The sequence below is a fragment of the Cylas formicarius genome, unplaced genomic scaffold (genome assembly GCF_029955315.1).
Source record: "Cylas formicarius isolate icCylForm1 unplaced genomic scaffold, icCylForm1.1 PGA_scaffold_2__14_contigs__length_35257938, whole genome shotgun sequence".
NCBI classification, from domain to species: domain Eukaryota; kingdom Metazoa; phylum Arthropoda; class Insecta; order Coleoptera; family Brentidae; genus Cylas; species Cylas formicarius.
The window spans coordinates 12,385,442-12,413,030 of record NW_026844319.1 but is presented as its reverse complement, the minus strand read 5'-3'; the positions used below and the strand labels follow the sequence as shown (position 1 = coordinate 12,413,030).

General features: G+C 32.3%; 1 protein-coding gene across 2 annotated transcripts in view; it reads right to left on the bottom strand.

The window, feature by feature from the left end:
* LOC132697908 (hemicentin-1) overlaps positions 1 to 27,589 on the bottom strand; it is a 732,356-nt gene that overhangs the window by 132,220 nt on the left and 572,547 nt on the right. For both annotated transcript variants that reach the window (XM_060663662.1, XM_060663663.1), the window contains exon 8: positions 20,185 to 20,295. In XM_060663662.1, the coding sequence (XP_060519645.1) occupies positions 20,185 to 20,295 (111 nt within the window). The remainder of the gene's footprint in view (positions 1 to 20,184; positions 20,296 to 27,589) is intronic.

Genomic DNA, 27,589 nt, shown 5'->3' with positions numbered 1-27,589 from the left:
TCGACGATTAATTTTCGATAATTGCGATGGGCCTTTGTAAGCGATAGGGAATAAGCAAAAATTTAAATTAGTGAGTCCGAACGAAATGAAATTATCGAACTTCGACAGGAAAAAGAGTAATCATATCGGAATGGAAGAAAGGCAGGGCTTCTATTCAAATTGATATCGATCCAGAAGCCTATAGAATTTTTTATTAGTTAACTCGGCCTTTTTCTCGGGTTTAATTGATCTCCAAGTTGGGGGATTACTGTGTGGTCTATTCTCCTTAAAGTAATAATATTTTTTCTTTTATACTAGGTTTATTATTTTCACACCAAATGGCCTGTAATTATGAGGCACCATAGGAAAGTTTGGTAATTATTTGGTTTATTCGGAAAATAGTGAATAATTACTATGTTTAGTAGTAAAATATTCGCTAAAATAATAACCTAATTCTAGCCCATATATATTACATATAGTAAAAAAAATGAGCAACTCGAGATTCAGAAAATTTGATAAGGCTTCTTGAAACAACCTCACAAATAAATAAAGAACCTTTATTCCGTTTTGTATCAGCAACGGTGTTGAAAAAGAAAAAAGTTTGGGTAAATTAGAAGAAAATAAAAGAAAAAAGAATGCTGCTAAAAAATCTAAAGCGTGGCACGAACACGTCAAAATGAATAGTACGGGTGGTTTCATAAAAAAGTGATACTCTTAAAGCATAAAGTTTTGGGCAGTCTATTATGGGCCATCATGTCGTTTTCATGCAGACTTCATTGTTTTAATATTTCTAATACCGTCACGGTCAAATGAAAAAAATTTGTTAGCGTTGTCACAAACACGTTAGAAAATAAAAGGAAGCCTAAAATGACCCCACGTGTGAGCAGAAAGTTAAAAGCAAGAATTGTGACCAAGCTAGAAGATGGTTGGTCCTTATCGGCGGTAGCTCAACATTTTAATGTAAGCAGAACAATCGTTTTTTCCATTAATGCAAGATGTAGACAAGAAGAAAATTTGAAAGTAGAAGGGGATCTGGCAGACAAACAGTTCAATTCCCGAAGATATTAAGGCATCGTATTTCAAGTGCCGTGGTGCACTCACTCCCCAACGGAAGCAACCGCGGCTTATTTTCGCTGTTAACTGTCAACCGCAAGAACAGCAGATTGGAATAGAGTCATATGTTCTGGTAAAAAGATCTTCCAGTCTTCCCAAAAGTGTAAAATCAAAGTGTACTGACCAGACAACCAGCGTTTCAACCCTTGATTTCAGTGTAAATGTATGGGGATGGATTTCATCCAGAGGAATGGACTGATATAGCGGTTTGAGGGAAGACTTGTTGGTCAAAGTTATGCTGAAATATTGCAAGAGGTTATGGTGACAACAAGACAACCGTCTTGTCCACACTGCAGAAATCGTTACACAATGGCTTCAAAATGCCAACATTGAAACATTGCCATGGCCAAGTAATAGTTCTGCCATCAACCCAATCGAAATCATATGATGGAATTTGGTGCCTCAAAACAGGTAGGAGCTATTGAAAAGTATTCAGGAAGTATCCGAGGAATTGTCGCTTAAAGAAAAATTCTTTAACGAACATGAGCCGAAAACTTTAAGCTCTGACTGATGCGAATGGAGATTGCACGGAGTATTACATTTCTTCGAAGTGTTTCTTTTGGTCCTGTTAATGTTAAAATTTGTTATAATTCTTGCATTTACCAAAACCTAATTATTTGTTTGTTTATTGTATAAGTTGTTGTTTATATAATAAATAAAAGTTGACTGTGTTTAGTTTAGACGTCTTTTAATGATAAAACATACGAGAACAACCAACGGTAAATAGCGAAAATTGAACAAAATACTGAATACTCTAATACCTACATAAAATAAACATAATATACAATTTTTCCAAGGAGGATGTCTCTTATGGTTTACCATAATTTCAATAAACAGAAAAGGCTGATTAACGCAAGAGTTTTAGTACTTTTTTTGTAATTATGAACTGGCTCATGCAATAGAAACAGCTAACCTGAACTATTCGACATCCAACACTTAATTTTATTGTAAATTCGATATAAAACAAAAAAAAATTGTTTTGTCAAGATGTGATATGTCAGCTGATGATGTGTATACTGCTCAAAATATAAAGTGGAATTTTCAAATAATATTAGTTTATTTATTAAACTAACTTAGTAATCAAATTGTGTCAAAAATCGCACACTAATGACTAAGTGTTTGGGTGATCGGCAAAATAAAAAATAAAAGCTCGCTTCTCGGAAAAGTGCAAGTTATCTTCTGAAGTACAAATTTAAACTTTTCGCTCGGCTGCACAAAAATAATATTTTGGTGTTCAGTTTTTAAAATCAATATTGTATATTTTCTATCACATGCAGTCTTACAATTCTTGCATTTGTATTTTTTTTTAAATATCACATTTTGTTGATGATTTTTCCAACATTTAAAGACTTAAAGAGAACTGAGTTCCATTAAATTGACATAGTCATGCTAAAATTCATCTACAGGTTCGCCCAAAATTATCTATCACTTCTAAAAAATAAATTATTAATTAGTTAAATAAATTTTTCGTCCTAAAGATAAACCGAAAAATAAATTCCATCATTTGACCACACTAAGAAGACACCAGTGTAATGAGATTTAAATTTCTTGTTTAAAAATAATAGCTGATTCTTACCTACCTTCTTGTGGACTTTAAGATGAATACAATTATTAACTACGTTTTATAAAAAAGTATCAAAGGTATCAAAAAACAAAAACGTCGAAAATACAAACAATTAATTAAACAACAAAAAAACAAACCTAGCGGTGGATAGTGCAGTAACTATTAATTATTTGCAATGAAGAGATTTTACTTTGTCTCTTAATTCAACAATATAGTAGAAACATCGAACTAGTAGCTACTCTTTAAATTTCTTTCCTAAAAGATATGTCATCTAAAGATAGTAGGTTCAATTTAAGACAAGGTTTTAGTAACTTATTGCCAAATTGCTACGATAATTATGATTATCGTAATTTTTAGGAATATACACATAATTTTTATGAATATGAAGCAAAGAACCACAAGACAATAATATAATGGTTAACAATGATTACGGTAGCTAATTCTACCAACAGTTATTATTTTTTTTTTTTACAATTTAAAAATGACCCAGGAAGACCCCACAGAACTGCCTCATAACATCAATGTAACATAGCATGATAAACTCGTCATCAATCAGTTTTCTTTTGGTCACCTTAGCAATTAGGCCAGTAGTAAGTTTTGCTTTCAGTTTACTAATATGCTTCGACCTGTCATCGATGACAACAGCCAGGGATTTAGATGATCTGAAGTGTTGGTTTTACCGAGGTTCAAGCAAAAAATTACTTAAAATATAAATCCTTCATATTTTAGGTAATTTTTTGCTAAATATTCAAGTGTAGCCACATTCACATTCAATTTCTGAATGTTTTTTACAAAGTTTCTGTCTGTGGCGTTATCACATAAAACGCAATTAGATTGGTAAACGGTTGATGCATTTGACGAATGGTAACGGCTCCAAAACTGAGCCTTGTGACACTCCGAATCGTAGGCTTTTTACAGCTGACATCTTTCCTTGGTACTCAACACACTGTTTTCTACATGATAAATCTAAAATCTTAAAAACTGTTACAGATATTGTTCGGTTTGATTTTACCGGTTCCTTAAACTTGTTAATAAAATACTATAAACATTTTTTTAATGTCGTCTGGTGTAAATTTGAGAGAAAATGCAACCCCTTTATATACAGTAATAGAAGTCCAAATTTTTTTTTTTACGGATTATGGACCTTTGCAAATACATTTAATATATTTTTGGTGTTTACATTAAAGCTTTTGTAAACTATTGACAGTTCAATTTTAAGAAAATTGCTCATGTGTGATTGAGATGTCAAAGTCGTTAATGTAATACTTTAACTTTGTAGAATAAAATTATTTGGCAAAGGACTGATTAAAGGTGATAAAATTGCATCTCTGAAGTTAATTTAATCCCTAAACAAATTTTGAGTTTCAATTTTATTCTACAAATTCAAACTATCAAATTAACGACTTGGAAAACCGATACGTTATTCGAGCGCAACGTCAAAAATTCAGAGACAAGGATTTGTAACTAACATACCACGTCGTCTCGATTTCAAACACGAATCAAAAACTTGTGCGTCTGTTTAATCCCAACTCCCACGGTTTAAAGCTTTATTGTAGGCAGACCTTTTTGCGATATCAGATGGAATTTACCCTGCGTCTAGTCTGCTAAGTTTTTATACTGTCAATGACCTCACCACATTTTGATGGAGTAGCGCAGTGATATATTTATGTATCATGACATTAAAAAAACTTTATTTGTAAAGTGCCAATTTAAGGTTTCAGCTTTGGTACTTTCGCCACGGGTTCGGGAAGCATCCCACGTTTTCGATAAAATTTAGCCAATAATAATAGAGCAGTATTAAAACATGCTACCTGTTATGCTATTTAAGAAAATTGTTTGTTATTTAAAATTCGATTTTTTCCTACATCGTACAATATTAAGCCGATGATCGATTTACTATGTTTTCAAAAACAAAAACTTTTTGTATAAATGTCCAAAATATTTAGGAAATCTAGAAAATCGAGGGTTTGTTCAAAAAATCCATGGTTTTTGAAATTTTTTAAAAATTATTTTTTACTCAGATATCCGCTAATTAAAATTAAAAAAAGAAAATTTCCATGAATGGAACTGGGTTTTTAACGTACAGGCCGGTTAGGATTCAATGGCTATAATTAAGAGGCATAAAAAATAAAATAATAAAAAAAAATTAATAAGCGGCAATCTAGACACCTTCTATTATTGGAAATAAATTTACAGTTTTGCGGGCTTAATGTTACTCCTTAAATCTTATTTTGTTAGAATCGGCTTTTTCGAGAAAAAGTGTTTTGAGAATTTTTACACAGGCAGATTTTGGGAACCGTATTGGAGTTGTAAAAATACACGCCTCTGTTAAAAATAAACTCAATTTTCCCAATTTGCAATTATTTTATTAATCGTTTATAATATCGTCATTAAACAATGTAGCTTTCGCACACTATGCATATGTGGAAGACAATGTCCATTATCGAAGAGTTTGGTTAGCACTAATAAACTGCGACATATATATGTTTTACCAACATAGAACAAAATTGAAGATTAGATCTACCAGTTATTAATAGCTATTATTATTTTTATTATTATTATTATTATTATTATTATTAATAGTTTTGCGCAGTTTTTACAAATTTAAAATGTTTATTCAAATTTATAGTAAATGCTGATATAGCGATGATCGGGATTTAACAAATCGGATACGATTTCTACACCGCCTTCAATTCCTGCTGGGGAAGTGGGGATCCGGCAACGTAGGAAACATATAAAAATAAAAATAGCGACAAACAAATAAGTACATTATATTAACGAATTGATGGGTTTCGAGAGGGGCTCAATTCAATACAATTTCATTTCCTTCTCCGAGAATAATAATAATAATAATGATTCTCTGTAAGGCTTGTGTTATCTAATTAATAGTTCACGATATTACCATATATAGCAATACGGAGAATCATCCTTGCTACTTTAAATAGATAATAACCTGTCTATTTGTTCCTTTTTTCTTTCTCCTGATAATTTTCAAAAATGGACAGTGTATTAGCAAAAAGCTGAAAATTGTAAGTCGGCAGTTATGTTCTTTGGGCCCAACGAAGACTGCGCAAGTTCAAGATGTCAAAAGTAGCTATTCCCGTGGTAATTGAATACAAAAATTTTAGTGTTCTTTTTGACACAACTCTTGGATTCAAAAACCAAGTTTTTAAAGTGAATCAAAGGCCAATATTTCCTCTAGGAAATTAATATAAAAGTAAAAAATGTTTTTTGGATGTGTTTAAAAAGACAATGGAGTGAGTCTCTCGTTCTATCACATTGTAGTTACGCACACTTTGTTTAGGGAATTTGTCTTGATTTTAGGTCAATAAAAATATTAGAAATAATTCAAAATTGATGCGTTCGCTTTATTTTTATCCTTAAACCAAGGGACCATGTCTTAACATCATTTGGACTTTCATTTTCTTATATAGTTCCCAAACTGATTAACATTGAATTATATAACGTCTTTTTACACTTCAGATGTGAAACCTTCAAAAAGAGATTTTTAGATATTCTGATTGTTAAGAACCATGATTTTAACATTCTTGGCTATCGGTAGCATAATTATCTTAACTGTGGTACTCATAGTTATTTTTTCTACTCCCTTTAGTTAAATATCTATTTGTACACCGATACAGCTACTGAAATGCTATTTACAAGTCTTTTCCATTCCTCCTGAGTGAGTTATTGATGAATCGAACATGCTGACGTTTCGCCAATTCAATTTCTTCACAATCCATGAAGAAGGAATCCTAAGGAAGTTAGTTAATATATACAAAATGTCACAGCTAATTCTAGCATTAACAATGATTTGCTACAATGGTTCTAGGATTAAGATTATCCAGTTAGTCCACTAAAAACTCCACATACATCTTTCAACAGGTTAGTTCTAACGTCGTTACAAACAGGACATATAATAATGATAACAACAATAAATAGTCTTTATTCGTTAGCATATAAAACGTTGCAAAATGTTACAAGTTAGGGGCGACATCCAATACCTTATGCAGGCCCTTAACGCTAGCAACCAGTGGCAGATTAGATGTACAAATATCACAACGTATAAAAATTTTTGTATACAATATAGAAAGACAATGAAAAACAAGGTTTTTTTACAAAGAACATTTCTAAATATATAAAAAAAAACACAAGATAGATGTTCGGTCTCTATTGCGGACAATATGTTGTAAGTTGGAGAGTTTGTCGTAAGCTTTGATAGCGTTATAGCTAAAGCAGCGTTTAAATTGGGCTGAATTATGCTTGGGAACAGCAAACATCTTTATGGCATATCCGAGCCATGAGTAAGTTTCTCAAGTAAATATTTAAGGTGATAATTTTTTAGTTAGACTAAAAGTTGTAATTTGAACCGCTCGTCTCAAGGCTCGCAGAAATATATTCAATCTTACTTATACACACACACACAAACACATAAGACAATCTGAGAGAGGCATCTGAGTTTGAATTTATCTTTCTGAAGCAGGCAGTATATGCAGTGCAAAGTTCAGTATGGAAGAAGTTTTGTAAAAGGTAACTAACCATACTAGTATGGAGACCCTGCATTAATGCTCTCCAGGACATAAGTTTTGATTCTGGAACATGCTGGTCACTGTTGTTTTGCCATTTCTATAAAAAACGAAGAAAAAGAGAAAGGAACTCCCAGGTATGTATTGGTGATCGATGATTAACTAGTAACCTGTAAATTGAAACTTTCTAATTTTTTAAATGTTATATTGATACTTGGTTAAACAAAGAGCTATGCTGATCTGCTATTCAAATCGCTACTCTAGTGAATCTAAGACAGGCATTCTGAAGACGCTGAATAGTGAATTTATCTTTCTGAAGTACGGTAGGCCAGTAAACTACATTACAATATGGATTATTAGACAGTGTTAACTTATAGCTGTTAGATAGTCACTTAAGCTGTTGTAGAACGTCTTTTAACGGGAATTTCGAGAAAAATGAAGGTCAGTCTGAAAACAAATGTTTTTGAATTTCATAAGGATGTTGGGAAAAGGGCGTTTTAGAGTGCTTGGATTAGGAAAATCCGATTTCAAGTGTCAGACGTCTTACCCTTAACTATGTAACTATATGTCCATAGTGTTTGTCAATTGTAGTTGGAGATAGAAGTTTTACCAGAAAGTTTGAATCCATGTTAAATATAGTGATTTTAAAACACTGAAATCGTAAAAGAACACAAAAAGTAGATTTCGGCAACGTTAGAAAACATTTGCATAAATTAGATTGAGTTTATTTACTATCAAAACAGCGCACACCCAAGACAGCAATGTTATTAGAAAAACAACTATCTGTAGTAGTTTTGAAAACCTATATTAATGCTCTCCAAGAAATACGTATAGATTTAAAGAACATGTTGCGCATTATTGGGAATGGTTACAGAAGATTCTGCCATTTCCTTACAAAACGAAGAAGAGAAAGTAACCTCCTGATATGTATTATAATTAACGAGTATTTTGTTACTACTTTCTCATTATTGAATGATGTTGAATTGCAATAAGTAATTATTTTTGCAATTTATTTAATATATATCCATATCCATCAAGTTTTGTTTTGTTACTGGGTTAAGCAAAGTTCTTACTGGAAAGTATCACAGTGCACTTTTTAGAAACATAAATATCATGAGTTATTTCATTTTGTGACGCGCGTAGTACAGCCTTGGGCTAAAATTTGCTGAGCGCAAAATTTTCCAACACCTGCAAATCCTGTTCCTTTATTTTAATACTTTGGAAGTCAAACGTTTGCGGTGGCGGGATTGTGATGGTCGCGTAGTCAGTGGAGATTTACAAAAAACATATTGAAACCCACTTTTGCGGTTTCTCTTATTTTATTCGCGAGATTACGCGCTGCAAAGGGAAGTTTATTTATGTTTATGGAATGCAGTGAAAACTTTTCTCTAAGCTTTTTGTCCGAGAATAAAATTTATATCGTATTGAAATCGAGTCCGCGATAAAAAGCCTCGATATTCCGAAAACTTATATTCGAAGGTAAATCTGAAATCGGAACAACTTTCGTGGGGGAGTTAAAATTCCCGGGGTAAAAGTTTCGCCGAGATTTGTGTCGTTACGCTGCCGAGAGAATAAGAATTTGAAATCCCGATATAGATATTTGCACACAATCCGCTGACTTGGTTTTTCTACTATTTTGCTCCAGGAACGCGTCATTGTTCATAAACTTCAATCTGGTATGCAACTAAGGTAGACAAGAATAGAAATTAATGGCGAGAATGCTTTTCGATCGACTTTCCAAGAAGCATAGTTTGAAATAGGTTTTATCAAAGTGTTATGTATATATTTAAACATGTTACACTTACACTTTACACAATTTAGATTTATTGAATAACTTTGAAAATGTCGATAAGTCTGAGACCACAAATCTATATTCCCTTAAAGATCAATCACCTTTGACTCTCATTTATTGCGTCCTTGTAAAAATGCTCTATAAGGTAGAACTATCTCAGTAAATATTGATATATTACACATATTTCTGAAGGAATACTTTAAAACTTTGTTATAAATTAAATTAGCTCAAGCTTAGCTTTTTAATTCATGCATTAAGGAGGAGGAGTATTTCCTGCCCAACGGAAAGTTGCAATAGTTTTTCCTTTAGCTAACATTAGTGCTCCAAAGAAAGTATAGACCCACTAGCTTATTGTCAACGCTTTCAAAAGTGTTTGGAAAGTTATTTTACAAATAAATAATTCATTATTTTGATACAAATGCACTTTTTCCAAAATATCAGTCTAGGTTTCGTAAGGGGTTCAGCACAGCGCTGTTGAATGTTCTAGATGATGATCTACTGGCTGGACTATAGAAGGGCTTTTGCTTACTAGCTCGCTTTTCTCTGCGAGACTCTTTCATAGGAATTTAAGCTCAAAACGATCAGATTAATTCATAGTTATTTAGAAAAAAGTTCACAGATAATAGAGATTGATAAGGAGGTTGCGGGCATTAATCTTGCACAGAGGTGTACCTCAAGGTTCTCTTCTGGGACTTTTGTTCTTTGTTATCTTCACTTCAGGTATTGATAGCATTGAGCGCTGTAACATATATCATTACGCTGACGACATCTAATTATATGCAAGTTTCCCAAGTTCTGTGGCAGCTGAAGTTTTAAAGAGGTTACATAAAATTTAGAAAATATTGCAATATACTCACATAATAACGGGCTAATGTTAAATCCCAATAGGTCAGCAATTATTTACTTAGGATCTTTTAACAATTGGGCTAGTAAACTGCTTGACATATCAATCAATAAAGTTAAAAAAGCGGTTGTTTTCGATTTCAAAAACTTGGATGTTATTTTGGATAATAAATTAAGGTTCAACACTCATGTTTCTAAAATTATACAAAAAGGTTATTTATTGTTAAGGAATTTATACAAAAACAAACGTATCCTTAACAGAAAGTGAAAAAATATGTGTGAAGCGTTGATCTTGTGTCACACAAACTATTGAAATTTTGTATTTGGTCCCTGCTAACATTTGGCTACTAAAGCCAAAGTACAAAAAGTGCAAAACTCATGTATTCGTTTCATATTCAATCTAAAACCCCAAGACCATGTAAGTGAATTAGACTGTTTTAATATCGCCGATTCATTTTCTTAGGCATCTACTAAGTTGTTGAACCGATACCCAGAGATAATCCTGCTCGGAAACTTATTTAGAGCGTCTTTTAAACAAAATTTTAAAAAGAAATTTCTCTCGGAAATTGTATAGTAAGTTGTATTCTTGTACTCTTGTTATATGTAGATTAGCCTCGTTAATTTTATTGCTCTAATTATTGTTCTGCTATTTTAATTTTTGTTTTTGCGTACTTCAACACTATTACTTTTTTCTCTTGTTAATTGTTATTGCTAATCTGTTATTATCGTTATGGTTAGCCCATTTACTTATTTATTTATAATATTTGTTGTAAAATTTGTCTTATGTATGTGGATTTACGGAATTTTTTTGCAGGCTCGGTTTAGTCAACAGCTCAGCTGCCCTTCGTCGAATGAAAAATAGAGGCGTTTTATTGATTTATTTACTGCCTACCAAATCACAGACGAAATATTCTTGGCGTATCATCAATATCTTTTTTGTACTCCCGTCTTTAAAATACCTAATTACACACCGATATAACGTGCGAGAAGCGTCACTTTACCACGTCAGTTTCGTTTCCCACAAATCCGAGAAACTTCGGATATTTCCGCAATTTTACCGCACGGGTCTGGGAGCAATCGGATATTTTCGGAGATATTTCCCAAGCTTTGAATTTTGACAATTCTGGCGGTCATGTCAGTGAATGTATTCGTGTTGTTTTGCGAAAATGTACCCAAAAACTAACGGTCGTAGAAAAAGTATAGTATGCAACATGTTCGGTAAACTTTTTAAGTCATTAGTTTATTAAACACTCGATCCCTGCGCTCCTCTGCGCTCGTGTCAAATAAACTCGTGAGTTAAATGCTATTTACCGCACTTGTTGCCTAATACACTATTATTGCTTTTTAAGAGATGGTATATTCGGTTATAACACCCCGCGTAAATTAAAACCAAATACAGATTAGTCACAAAAGAGGGCAATCAAGCAGATCACTTGTTGGAGGACCCAGAGCCATACATCCCAAAATCTTTTCCACAACTTGGAATGGCATTGCCTAAAATTGAAACTACAGATGAATCTAGTATCAAAATTATTTATAAATTTAAAAAAATCATTTTTTATCATGAGTACGTAGCGAATGTGAATATAATAACAATAATAATTAGAAACAATTAACTAATTTGTATGTACTTACTTTTTTCGAAAAATTAAAGGAAATAAGAAATAACGGATTACCATTTGTATTTCTTAATTTTAATTTTGGTGTGGAAGTGGAAGTGGAAGATGGTTTTATGTACTTATACCCGAAAAGGCCTTAATGAGTGAATCTGATGTTCGATGAGCGCTAAATTAAGAACAAGAAAAATTATCCGATGTAATTTATTTATTTCAGGCAATCGGCAATCTTAACATTTTAAGAGTCTTCAATTTTTGGGAAGTATTAAAATTTAAATCAAAGAACTGTTATCAAATGTAATGTATTTTTGTATTAATCGCAAAGCCCGGTGTTATTTTGAATCGGGACTAAAAGAGTATTTCTGGCTTTTAAAACGGGTTTATTATTATTCTATCTGCATTTTGATTGTACTGATTTTATCAATAACGCTTCAAATGTTCTGTAAGGTTTTGAGAAAACCGCAAATGTTTCTTGGGATAAGCACTAATTTCATTCGCTATCTCCGGGTTTTTGCAGGATATATTTGAACTATATGGATTTTATTTTATTATATGGGGTGCATTTTGGTTATGAATTTGAATCGGTAAAAAAAACTAAAAAGTTCATGGGATTGTTTTTTTTAAAACATTATGGTCAGTTGACCTTGAACTTCCACCTAGGAAAACGAGATATATCAAAACTTTACTACAAGAAGCAAAAATACAAGAAACTTGCTCTAATTTGAGTTACCATACTTTTTACCATTCGAAGAGCTAAGAGCCGATTTTGAAACACCGGATACGCAGGGTTAGTCAAAACTAGGTGTGATTTAAATAATCAAGAAATTGCAAAAAAAAGTTTTAGTTGCTTTCATTTACCAAACTAAGCAAAATTTTCAGATAAGATTTTTTACAAATGGCAGCTAATATGCAGTTCAAGGTTCTGGAAGGTAAAAGTTTAAGTCATAACTTTTGTTGACCTCTTTCTAATGTAAAGTAATAAAATATTTACATGTTATTATTCATATTTACTGACACCGAATGAATATTTGGTGGTGGTTTTGGATTCGTTGGATCCAAAAATGCTTCCTGTTGATACTTTGCAGAAAGTTTTTTCTGTTCTGAAATGTAGCCCACAGCAGTTGTAGTAATTGTTTCCTTTCGTTAATAGAGAGGCAAATATTAAATAAAGGTTATAGATAAAAACGAAATTAACAAATTGTATATTATACAAAAAGCTTGATAATGGACATTTTAGTCACGAGTTTGATTTAGAGAGGAGAGGAGCGTAGCGGAGTGACAGAAGAATTTTATCAAGGATTGCATACTTTGGTTTTTCTTAAGACATTAGTTTCTGAATTTTTTTTCCCAAACAGCACGAGTGATTTGTGATATGTTCGTCAGAATCTGCAAAAGCAAAGATACTATCCGTGATTAAATTCTACCGAAAACATCGAATCGTTTCCAAACCCAGTAGTAAAGTACTGAAATTTACGTGGCTCCACCTATGAATGTAGTCACTTTGGAAAATCACCTTTAATCTTATTTTTGGTGATTTCAATATCTCTGCATACTCCGGCTTTCTAGACACTGGTACAAAAAATAAATCTGTTGCTTAGCAATTTCATGAACCTCTCACAATGTAATTTTGCCAGAAATAGAAACAATAAAATTTTGGACTTAGTCCTGCGTAACACTATCAACCATTGCGTGGTAGAAGGTGCAATAGATGTGTTAGTTCAGCAAGATGATCATCATCCTGAAATTCTTCGATCAATACAATTTCCTCATTCCTTAAATAGAAAACACGAAGTTCCCATTTCAATGAATAATAATTTTAATTTAAAAAAAGCTAACTTTCTGCTCAAACTTCGACTTGTCATTTCTTTGCTCCTTGTTTTATCATAAACTGTATGAAATTATTAACATATTTGGAATAGTTAAATAAGAACAAACGTTGTTCAGATTTTCTCATAAATTTATTTATGTGAAAATCTAATCAACGTTTGTTCTTATTTAACTATTTTAAATGGATTTTCATCAAGTAAAGGCCACTTCAGTACAACATATTTGGAAATTGAAAATTCTGCTAATAATAAGTATCCTCCCTGGTTTAATTCAAAGATAATACATAGTATAAAAAAGAAAGCTGGATATCAGAATTGCAAAATTTTAATTGCTTTAGGTCAAAGATAAAGTATGAAATTAGGGACTTCTATAAATGCTGTCGTCTGAAAATTGAATATGTCATTAAAAAAGATCCTTAAACATTTTGGTTCTTATTTTTTTTATGTGCAATTTCTGTAGAGTTTTAGAATTTCTCCTACACTAACTAACCAAACTAACCAAATAGTCTCTGAACAACATGGATTTATTAAACGAAGATCCACAATTACCAATTTAATGAATATGTCTCGGTATATTTCTGATGCTATTGAAGAAGGTTCTCAAATAGATATCATATATCTTGGTTTTTCAAAACCCTGTGATCGCCTAGATCACAAAATTCTAATCCGCAAACTTCGTGCGTTTTTTAATTTTCCGAATAGCTTATTAATTTGTTTTCTTCATTCTAGTCAAACCGCACTGAGTACGTCTATTTCTATGATTACACATTGCTTGTTCAAGCGTTCCTTAAGGCTTAATATTGAGGTCATTATAATTCAACATTTTCGTTTATGATATTGGCAAAAAAATTTGATGTCACTTTCTTGATATATGCGGATGACGTATTTTTTTGTTTTAAATCCGGTGTTTAGAGGATTGTCTTACTCTCCAGCGTAGTTTGCATCATCAATAATTGGTCTCTAAATAATAACTTGCAACTTGAAACAGCCAAATGTAAAGTAGTCTCTTTTACCACCATGAGTGCAGCGGTGAAATAAGACTATCATCTTTTTGATAAAACTCTCTCCCGTTCACACACAATTTTGTGACTTGGGAGTTATATTAGACTCGAAATAACCCTTTGTTCCTCATGCTAATAAGGTACCTTAGACTTTAAGAATACAGAAGTTATAAAAATATTTTATAACTCATACGTCAGCTCTAAGTTAGAGTATGCATCAGAAGTTTGGTCTTGTGGGTACAATTGTCAAATTAATAGCCTGGAAAAAATACAGCGTAAGTAATTAAGTGTGGTCGCCACGATTACCATTATTTAATGACTTTATTTAAAATTTTAAATAACTTGTTTGATTGCTCTGACTAAATTTTCTTGTTCCCCGAATTAACTATGGGCAAAACATTCTTTCTGCTCACACCAAGAACAAATATATTAAAATTTTTACGTATTTTCTCAATATGTTAAAAATACAATTCTTGACCCGATTTTTTTCGCAATCTATTACTAGGGTATTATTATCTTGTTTTTTTTTTTATTTGGAATTAAAAGGCTAGACTTTAGGTTAAGTTTCGTGATGCTGTCGTTCCTTGCAATGCTGTACTATTTAATAATTTTTACTACAACCTACCTGTTAGTTGGGCTTCATGCCTGTTAGGTGGACTTCTTTAAAAAAATAAACAGTGTAATAAACAGTAAATAAAATGTCGGGAATGACTCGTGACAGTCGGCCAAAAAAAGTTGCCTTTTTAACTGGTTATCAGGTCTACACAAATTACAATAGGAAAAACAACGCTCCGAGTAAGAGTTCGGTAACGCGTCGCGAATACTTGACACCATGTGGCAAAACATTTTCGTAGAATACCCTCTTGATTTATTATTTCTCGCCCCCAAGATAATACTGTGATTTATGTATTCCGGATTTTTCCCGGATCCCGGCCTTATTTCGTATTCGCGGTTTGTTATAATAAGATATGAATCCGTAATCTTATTGCCGTTTTTTAAACAAAACTGCATCGGACGTGGAAGATGGAACAAGTGTAGCCTCCGGTGTATTATGGATCCGAAAACAGTGCAGCGGCGAAAATATTTACACTATATACGAAACCATCCCGGACATGTTCCGCCGCAACGCAACGGGACTGCAACAATTGAATTTTGGTCAAAACGTTCAAGTTCATGTTTCGCGCATACGTAAACAAAGTGAAATTTTCGTTATCCGGTTTAGTTTTAACCAAGACGTTCATAAATTAGGAAATTTAACCAAGACTGTTAAACTGCATTTTAAATGCAAATGACTGAACTTTTCACGTAGACCTCTTTTGCGGTTGAAAATTGTATCTATTCAAGAGCATAATTTATTGGTTTTAAACGGATTATTAATGCTGTATATATGGTGCCCAATTTTTTAATGGAGTTTTAATGGTAACTTATAAACACATAGTGAAGTACAGTGTATTATGATGATGCATAATGCACTGAAGTTACTAAAATTAAACTAGCAGAGGTGGAGTAAGAAATTAATATTTCTGTTCCAGCACATTTAAAGCAGCCAGTACATGAAATGAAAGCATATCTCCAGCATCAGTTTAAAATCGGTCAGGGGTTTATGAAATACTCTAAAATATCTTAACATTAACTGTTATCTTATCACCCCCAACGTCGATATCGATAAAACAATCATTTGTGATTACCCAAATGGGAATATGTACAAAGTAGTTAAATATTAAAAATTAAAGTAAAATATATATATTTAATATATATTGAAGTCCAATATTATGCAAATTTATATAAAAGTAAATATTTATAATGAATGTCATAGGTCATTTCAAATTTATAGGCAATTCCACTCAAATAGACGCAATAGTACGCTCCTGGAATTGGTTCACTATATTTAATATTCTCGTATATCGGTTCTTTCGTATTTCTCCCGTTTTTGTGGTGGCGGATTTCCAGCCACTAACTGCTTGTAATAAAGATCACTGCCATGCTGTATTATTGTTAGGCCCTCTATTAGCTTTCATATAGTAGGGTGATCCATTGACCACTCGTTCTGCAGGCTCCTATTTGCAGCTTTTGCATGATTGTTGTGTCCTGTTATACACGTTCCACATCTTTGTAAGAAATGCGGGCCTACCAGGCCTATATACGGGTCTTCAAAATAATATAAATTTGGATGAAGGTCTCCAGGAAAAATGTTTCTTAATGCGTCAATGGCAGGATTAATGATGGGCACAACTGAAAGACCCAGAATCATTTTAGCGTATAAAGCAAAATCAAGCTCATTGTTATCTCTCACACGCAGGCCATGTTGAGAAATGGTCAAGATAAAATAAACAACCATGAATTTCACCATGTGGGAACGTTTGTAGAAAAGCAACAAATGCAACACTTTCATAGCCACATGATATATATTGAGAATTGAACTGAGATGGTTTTTACTTGATGAAAATCCATTTAACACAATTATATTAGAACAAAAAATGTTTAGATTTTCACAGTTATTTGCCTTTTTAGATCTTAGAATCCGAACTGATATATCAAATATTATTCACAAAAAGTATCTAAGATACAAATCCAAGTTGAAGAATTTAATAAGACCTACTAAAAAGCAGTCAGTCATTTCAAACTTTTCTAATCATAAATTTTACAATAGATTTATCAATTCAATTAATACCACACTTAATAAATAAGAACTAAACGTTCAGATTTTAACGAAATTATATATTTTCACATGACAATTGTTTCGACAACACCGTGTCTATATCAAATTTATCGGTGTTGTCGAAATAATTATCATATGAAATCTGAACTTTTAGTTTTTATTTATTTTGTTAAATGGATTTTCATCAAGTAAAAGCCACCTCAGTTCAATTAAAACTACACTTTCTGAGAAATAATCCGAATTACTAGAAAAGAGTTTCAACTTTAATAAGCAATTAAATTGTGAATTGATGGAGTTGATTGTGAGCTTGCTATTAACGGTAAATTCTAGGATCCTTCAGATATGTATATCGTAAAATCAATTAAAAATTACAACATTTTATAATATCATATTGCCTTTAAAGTTAGATGTTATGAGAAATTCGGTCGAACTAATCAACAAGGTTAGAGACATTAAAATTCCTCCTACGGCAATTCTAGTTTTCTTTGACGTCCAAAATTCCTTCCCTAGCATTCAACCTATTATAAAACAAGACTTGTTAGATAGTTTAATAGTTTGTTTAGACCAAAATTATTTTCAATTTAATGGTCAATTTTATATTGCAAAAAAAGGATTAATTATGGGAAACCCACTTAGCCCACTACTTGCACAAATTTTCATGGACAATGTGGAAAATATCATACATAAACATCTTCTGAATAAAAGATTTCTTTGATGGTATAGATACGTAGATGATATTTTTGCTTGTTTCACTGGAACGGAAAGACAACTGCAGTCCTTTTTGAGTCATATTAACCCCATACATAAGCATATAAAATTTACCGTAGAGACGGACTAAATAACTTTAAATTTTCTGGACTTAACTAAAATTAAAATACAGAACAAATTAGATTTTTCCATTTACCATATACCCTCAAACACAAACATAGTAATTCATTATAACTCAAATCACCCTCTACACACACAAAATGGCAGCCTTTTATTCTTTGATCCACACACTACTTAATATACGACTTTCCACAGAAATTATTGAAAAAGAATTAAATATTATAAAGCAAATAGGATTTAACATTGGTAACGAATCCTTTTTGATAGATAAGATTATAACTAAAACACAGTTTCAAACAACTCGGAACTCTATCTATCCCATATTAAATACGTAACCCAAAAATTATGGAATAATAAAATACATAGGAGAACCTAGCAAGAAAAATTCGAGACATCTATCTAAATTTGGTCTTAAGATTGCTTTTAAAACTGAAAACACCATTGGGAAATTTTAAAAAAACAATGAAACTAAAGTTGAAATGTTTTTAAATTAAAATTTATATCGGCCGTATAAAAATAAAAGTTCCGATTCTAACTATGCCATTCATTTAAATTAAGAGATACACAATTAAAAGCAAAAATTAAAAAACTAATTTTTTTGCAAAATATGGAGATTAATAAAATCAGATATTCGAATCTGTTACTTTATCACTAATTGGATTTAAATGCGTCTCCATTGTTAAATTTAAATTTATAGCCCTACACCGGTAATTACCTCTTGAGTGATTTGATAGTTTTTAATGTTATAGTTCGTAGTAGTAAGTTTAAAATTGGGGCTCTCTGTAGACCAACACAATGATTTTCCAAGATTCTCAGTTTAAACACTGAAACTTTTGAATAACTCTTTCTCGTAAAATTCAAAAAAATGTGGTACAAAGAGACAACCAAAATGAAAGAATTGGGTTTTTCAAAAATATTTGTTAGTGAACGTCTGATAATTTAATTGTGGTAGCTTCAGGGTATTATGGCTCCAAACTCATAATTGTAGTTTCTTTAATGATTTAATAGTGCGGGAGAAAAAATAATTTGTTGCGGTCAAAGTCAGAATGAGACCTATTGCAATTCTACTAGTTTTCTAATAAGTAGTCAGATACTTTAATTCTGATCCGGAACCGCAACAAGTAGCAATACTGTCTAATTCTAAATCCACAAAAGCCTTACCATATATATCAGAATATTAAATAGGGTCACAATCGACTTGTACGTAAGTTTAGTATATTAAAATATCGAATCTTCTTCTTCTTGGAGTGCGATGCAAATTCTTGCGTGGGCGTACGGTATATGTTTCTGTCAATTGCACGATTTTGGAGATCTTTTTTTTTAATTTTTTAGTTTTTAATCGCATTTCATTGACTAATATTGCGTAACCAGGAGAGTTTCTTTCTTCGTATTCCTCTTTTTTCTCCTTCGATCTGAGCTTGAGGAAAAATGCGCTGGAATTCATATCGACCTTCTATAATACCTACTTGGGACATAAGTAGGACATTTTTCTCTGCTTCATTACTTCTTAAAGCTCGCGAGCTTCTAATTGTGTTCTTCGAAGAATGTCTTCATTTCTTATTCAATCTACATACGATATTGTCAGCATTCTTTGTAAACACCATATCTCGAACGCTTCTAATTTATTTAGAAAATTAATGTTCAGGCCCCTACACCATACAAAACAACTGACCAAACATAGCGTTATCTTAGTTTAAAGTTTGGATTTTTATTTGTAAGACTTTTTTTTAATTTAAGGAAGAATGCTCTTTATTGCTCCATTCTACAAATAATCTCCTGTCCTGGATCCCAATTTTGATTTAAGATAATCCCACATATTTAAATTGCGTCACTAGTTCAATATTCTCCTCATTCACTAGTACTTGTGATACGTGGAATATCAGTCCTACTCACGACCTTACACTTAGTTTTTTTTTGTATTCATTTTCAGGCCTAAACTTGTGCCTGTATGTTGTTAATAGATCTTTCGTTGATTTTAATGCCCATACGGTTATTCGAGACCAACTCACAAAACACTCTTTCCAAGTAGATATTCACAAAAGACAAGATAGAGATAAAGAATAACGATAGCGACGCAGTAAAAAAAAAACCTTTTTTAGACGTTTTGGTTTTGGGTTAATTTTAAATGAAATTGTCATTGACGAGGTTTTGAGATAAATATGTTTTAAAAATAATTGTGGGAATTGCAGATATGCATTTTTAATAAAATTTTCAGAGGATGTAAATCATTGTTAATGTCAAATATTCATGTTTATCTATTTCAATCTGGTGTAGATGCAGTTCGTTTTTTTTACCCTCACTTTAAAAACATTCTTCGCAGAATATTACTTAAAAGTGATCTATCTATTTTTTTTTGTATTAATAATACCTATCTAATTTGTGGTTAGAAGTTGTTTGAATGTTTATATTCTGATATCGTAATGGAATAAGTATTTACCAGGAGGACATGCAAGTTGTACAGCTCCACCCAGCGAAACTTCCACTTGCCTTCCGGTTGAACTCAGCTCGCCGATATCGAAGTCGGGCTCTTGAGTTACCTCCATATCATCTGAAATTTAATAAAAGGGAATGAAATATTTTTACGAACCCATAAATTTCTCTATCCGTTTTATTCCGACGGAGCGTAGGTACGTAATGCAATACGTTAATATATTTCCTGCATGATGTTTTATACGTATGTACCTACGAGGGGCTGTCTCTGTGATTCCGTTTCACAGTTTTGGTTAGTTTCGGACACAAGATAATTCGGTGATCAAGTGCAATGTGAATTCCTAGCTTTTGTTGATTTCGGAAAAAATTAATTTGGTCATCACAGCGTTGAAGGCTAGTAGTGAAATAAGTCAAATTATACTCTGTTGAAGATAGGAATGTCTATCATGGGGATAGAAAATGATTATATTAAAAAAAACAAGGTTAATAAAGTGATGTTGAAAAAACTAAAAAAAACCTATCACTTTTGGAGATACTGCCAAAAACCCAAATTTTGATCATTTGGTTTTTATTTTTTTCCGGTGTTATTTGAAGAGATATACAAAAATAAAACTCACTTTATGGTTGCCACTTTTTGAGCTCTAGAACTTATAGTTTCGAGTAAATTATCATCAAATTCCCTTTCTGCCTTTTTGAAGGTCCGTGAAAAAATTACACCATGTATCAAATAGAATTTTTTATTACGAATGCAACGATGTACGACACAGTATGATTCTACATTGTTTAAACCACAAAAAGAATGTTTTTGGCATAGTAGTTGCTGATATAATAAATTTTAAAAAAATCAGACGAAATTATATCTAAATATCGTCACTTCATTACACAAATTAATTTAAAAGAACTTACTACAAAGAAACAATTAAATTATAAAGAATGTTCAGACAAGTGAACATGGTTTTCCAAACCCAGTAACAAAAGACAAACATGTCAGTTGTAATATTTTAAAACGCTTCAAGAACTAGTCTTAGCTAAACATAATTTTTGCAATATCCGCATATAAAAAAACGAGTTGGACGAGGTCCGGCGAACGAGGGGCCACGAAAATGCAGAATGGGTACCTATCCATTTTCACGGAAATCTGTCTGTTTCGCACTTTTGCAAGCGGTAAGTTGTTCGAAGCTTCTTCAATGTCGTACTCCAGGAGTTTTCGGTAACGCTCAAAGTCAAGAGAATCATTATAAAAAAGGGTCTATTAAATGTACTTTCTTGTCCAATAATGAGCATTTCGCCGATTAAAAATTCCATTATTTGTTACCATATTTTCCACCGACCAAATAGTCTTAGTAATAATAATGGTTATTATAAATACATTTATTATTGTGACAAATATACATATTACTACACTACAAAATACTAGATGGTATCAATTTTAAGGCAAACAAAAGGCCTAATGAAACGCAGGCGTCCAGCAAAGCCAGACACTGTTTCAGCGTCAATTTAATCTGTACCAAATTACCCTAACAATAAAAAAAGTTAAAAATAAATAAAATAAAGGGAGAAGTCGTAGGAGAAGGGAGAAAGGGTAAACCGATACAGAAATTATTGATTTCCAAGAAGTTTTGGTTGATACTGTTAAATGCAAAAGACTTAAATTATTTATTGTATACGCTGTGCATGCTATAAGAAAATGATTTTTGAGACATTTCCTTTCGATGTTGTGGTATTCTCATTATAACTTTTTCAAGTCATGAACATCTATTTGAAAAGTGATTTTGTTAAGAAGATAATTTAAATAGACTATAGCACGGTGTAACCTAAACCTATTGCACATGTTAAGTCGACTCGAAACAGACAAGTATGGAGAAATATGATGTCTGCGAATTCCATAAACAAGCCGTAAACATGAATTTTGTATTTTCTGAATACAATGTTCGCCAGCAGCGTCCAAGCAGGTTGCATACAGACAACATCAATGATTGAACTGTAGTATTTTTGTAACAATTGGAAGAAAATATCTATCACTGTATATCAACTTCAAATTCCCATATCCCATTCTGAATTTGTTTGCGATTAGTTTCTTTAAGCGCGAGCTAGAGTCTAGGGTCAATCCTAAACTGTTTGATGTAACCCAGTATGGTATATTGTCATTAATTTTTGCGATAATTTTGTTTTTCAATTATGTACTTATGTAAGCAATACCGACGACGTGGATGCGATTTTGTAAAAGTTTTTTAAATCAGTGTTAATTTTAGTCGCAGGCTGCGTCATTTCATGATTTTGACCCAAGATGTTACCTTGTGGTATACTTAACTCAACGGAGAGTGGTTCGGAATACACATTATCGCAGAACACCTGTTGAACTCTATCGGATAAAAGACGAATTTAGGAACACGCGTGCATCTATCTTCACTAAACCTAATGTAGTGTCGAATTGATATGAGCAATTTATGATTTATCCTGTCAAAAGCGTTACTAATGTCTAATTTGGGGTGCTCATTCTGCCGTTATCAAGCACTCTCACAAATATAATATTTTTTAAACCCAGATTGTTTGGTAGGTAATTTATCAAAAAGAGCTATAAATTTTCTTATTTCTTAAATTCTGAGGGGTTCTTTACTTAAGGAAGAGGTGAGGCCTTTGCGTGCTTCCAAGATTTTGGAAAATAAGGGTAATATACATTAGCTTATGACATATGTAATAAAAAGAATTATTAAAGTGCAACAAAACTGTATTAGAGTAATATTTAATTAATCTTCATTGATTTATAATAGAAAATTTAATAAAAACCCTTTTTTGTGATTTGAACAATGTAGAATCATATTGTGTTGTACATTATTGTATTGGTAATCGGACCATATGAAAAAATAAAGTTGATGATGATTTCGCCGAAACGAAACGCCGTACTTAAAATCTAGCAATGTCGAGCCCAAAATGGGCAACGATAAAGTAACCTTTACTTTTATATATGCCATTAAATAAGAACAGAAAAAATTAAAACCATATGTTTTTTTGGCGGAAGTGATGGGATTTTTTTAGTTTTCTCAGCAGTACGTTAAATATTTTAAAATTTTGCAACTTTTCTCTAAGTGAACCATTTTCGTAATTCTTACGGTCTCAAATATCTCCATGATGGACTTCCTTATCTTGAACACACTGTATAGTACCACGTTCCATTATAACTTTATTAAGTTTTATATGCTGAAACCTTGCCAATCATATTGCCGTAGCCTAATAGGCTATCCCATCCATAGAAACTCGCTGTCACTGATAGCACAGAGGCACAATAAGGTATAAAAGTTCTAAAGGGCCCTTTGAAATCTGCTTTTCAAGTATATCCAGTGGAGCATCGAACCAATTCCCTGACTGACGTAAATCTTATAGGCGAATATTTTCTGACTTTGATTATTAGTTAGTTAAGTTAGCCTCCGCATCTTGATTGGAATATTCACAATATGATTCACATATTTCTAGTGTACGCAACGAGCCGAGCAAGTGTTTAATTTCCGTGAAACTGAAGATGTCATTTACTATTTTTTCAAGACAGCACGAATACATGCACTGCTATGTAACTATCAGAATTGATAAAAGTCAAAATTCCACCCGTGGGTAATCTACCTACAACATCCGATGGTACAATTAGATATTTATTAAGCGTGGCCAAAGTCTCACTTTAACCTGTCAGCTTGGTTAGCCACGGTCACGAGCTCCTTCGGACGTTTCCGGTAGTTGAGTAACATATACGTTAACCATCGGGTGTTTTCGGTAGATTTTGCCCAAGTCGAAATCGTGACGAAAGTGGCGTTTATCTACTAGTTGCATAACATAGTATTTTAGTAGAGGCAGCTTATGTTTTATTAGAAAGGTTTATTGTACGTGAAGTTTAATTTATGTGCTAATTTTATATTTTTATTTATTAACAAAACCCACATACCATGCCTCTGCCTAACCGCAACGAAAATAACGGATAGCACGCAAGAGATACAAAGTGAAAATGAATGTTAATTTCATTTCTTTTATATTGTTTCTTATAAACATTTATTAAAAAGAATGCCCAAGGTAATTGAATCGAAAAGAACCCGACTTTGGTAAAATGCATTGGCATAACGTGCTATTTAAAAAAAAATAGCCTAGAAAATTTTTAATGGAATTAAATATAAAATTAAATATAACTTTTCTGGTCAAATTAAAAAAACAAAGGTTATATGCGTAGTTACACTTTACTTTTTACCCCAGAATAAATTTTTTGCAGACTATTTAACGATGCATGCTACTTTCCGGATAACGACGTGAAAGAAACGTCACATTTTATATCTACCCCGGATTATTACATATGTATAAACTCAAAAACTCATTTTGTAAAGTTCAATTCTAAAATGCCTTGGTTAACTGGACATCTCTTTGGACACATAGAACATAAGAGAACTCTATGGCTTAGATAAGAAAGTGATAAGCTGCATTATTCAAATTATTAATATATGTAAAGTTGTTGAACGTCTGATGTTAATTCGACTTCGATCAACTGCCATATTATAGCCACTTCGTAGCAAGACTTTGTTCCTGGCAGATCAGTTATATCAAAATATACTGACATGTTTGAATTGCTAGATATTATCTCTTGACTTGGGTTATCCAGTAGATATTATATACCGTGACTTCGACTTCGACACATCGACGCATCTTATTCAAACTTGAAAAGGTCTAGGCAAGCTGTTGGATTGAATAGTGGCGTTTCTAAGCCTCCAGTCGTTTAGGATTTGAATTAGTAAGGCTTTTTCACTACTACAAAACGTGATTAGTGGTGTTGCACAGGGATCAGTGCTGGGACCAGTGTTATTCTTAGTGTCGAGTTGCTCTCTAGCGTAAACTCTCGCGTGAGTGCTAATGCTGATGATACTAAATTATTGCAAAATCCTATTTTGAACTATTTCATCAATGGATACATTATTCCAGTGTATGTTCTCAGATGGACCTAGGTGTAACAGTAACTATGGATTTTGATTCGTGTGTATGGGCATCAAACTTTGCCAAGAAAGCTTTACTTTTGTTAAAAATGATTTTTAAAAATCCTAGTGCTCGCATCGCTTGCAGACTTTCACCTATGTTCACCCAACCTTGGAATTTGTCTCCCCTGACTCGAACCCATGGCTGTTGGGTAATTGTGACATTCTGGAAAAAGTGCAACATCCTCTCCGTGTTGGCCACTTCCACTTAGAAGAACACTTTACGACAACCGTCTCAAAATACCTAATCTGCCAAAATTAAGTCAACGTCGGCTGCGAGGGGATTTTATCAAAATATATAGGTGCACGCATGACCAGTTTCCATCTGACGTGCCTTTTGTGGTCTTGAGCATTGATGAACGCCGATATTCATTTAGAAGAAGGAAAGAACAATTCAGGACATCGGACCGCCTGCGTTTTATAACAGGACATTCGAACATTGGAACAGTTTACCCGAAGTTGGGTGCATTGAACTTGTCTGTGTTTAATTGTCACTTGGACATAATTTCTACATTGTGACATTCTCATACCACTGTTAATGTGCATAATAGGTTCTACTCTGCACATTATTCTTTGTAATAATAATAATAATAAAAATAATAATAATAATAGTAATATGAATAATAATAATAATAAAGTAAATCTATTTATATATTTCAGAAACAACTGGTTACAGAGTTAAGGAAGTTTATTGCATAAACAAAAGTGCCTTGGATCAATTACCATTGGAATAAGGAAAAAATCTGCTTATTTTATTTTCAAATATTATTTGGATAATCCAAATGAAGCTCAACAAAAGGATCACGAAAAATTGAAACCACCACAGACTAATGTCTAACTCTTGATCGGAATATTCACATAATATATATATATATATATATATATATATATATATATATATATATATATATATATATATATATATATATATATATATATATATATATATATATATATATAATGCCATTTATGAAAATCGAAGTTTTAATAAATAAATTAATAAAAAAAATAAAATTTAAAATAGTGCAAAAAAATGTTAAGGAATTTCAAAACTTTTTTGAGCAACCCTGTATGCTTTCAAATAATTTTAGATTCTGCATCCTAGCAATCTTTACAGCTTTTGTATATTTTCTCAGAACTTTTGAAAACAACGAGATAATGAACTTTAGTCTATCGTTGACCCACCCGGTACATATTTTATGTTTGCGGATTCGATTTTAGTCTTTAATTTCTTTGTTACCACTTATTTTTTTTCTGGTAATATAAGGCGAAACTGTTGATTTTACATTTAATTATTATTTTATGGTTGATAAAACTTAATTACAAATGGCAGCAAAAAGTTTTCATTACTTTTGGAATACAGAATAAATTATTATAAACTTTATTTAAAAAAAAAATTTTTTTCCACTTTTCAAGCAGAATTTAAAGTTATGATACGTAAGTAAACAAACATTTTCGAGGTCACATTTATTTATGCCAGTACTTTCATAATGACGCCAATTTATATCCCGTGATCAATTTAATTAATGTTAAAAACCCAATTACAAACAAATTAAGGTTTTTAGTCGATTTGGTGACCCGCGCCGATTCATTCCGGACTTCATGCAATTTTCGAAGATTACGAAAATCAGGGGAAATTGGTTTTCTAAGATAAACGAATTCGGCCGTCGACGACAGTTAAAATATAAGTGGCTGTTAACAAACAATGACGGCAGGGATAGTCGCATTATAAAACGTACTTGACGCTTTAATTAACCAGCTTCTGGAGCTGACGCTCAGCTAATTCGCGAAAAGTTCGGCCCAGAACTAATCCGCCTCGTTCTAGGCTCCACATTATTTGATATAAAACCGCAACATTTGAGTTTAGGTTAGATAAAACCGAGCTATTGCGACGCCATTATCGTTGCGGAATTTGTCGAATAGTTTCGTTTTTCGATGAAATTTTAAAGTTATTGGACCATATTTTTTCGCGAACCACTTAAGGGGCCAAAATATTTAAACTTTTTGCAGAATCATTTAACTCAATTACTTCAAGAAATTGATAACATTGAGATCCAATAAATGAGGGTTCCGCAACATAGAGATCTTCCGCATTACCATCGAGATGTTGGATGGCCGCCTCTATCATATGACTTAACACCAGTAAATTTCTTTTTCTGGGAATGTGTTCAAGATCGTGTTTGTATGAATCGTTCTACAACACCAGAAGATATGGAAAATAGGATTCAGGACGGGTGCAGGAGAGTAAGACCGTTTATGCAAGAAAATATACGAAATAGACTGTGCACGTGTATCCAAGTATCCAATAATTGAGTCAAAATTCTAATTAAAAATAAGATAAGTTAACTTGTAGTAATGGGTATTTAATATTAGTTAATTTTTCTGTGGATTTCAAATTCTGTCATTATTTCG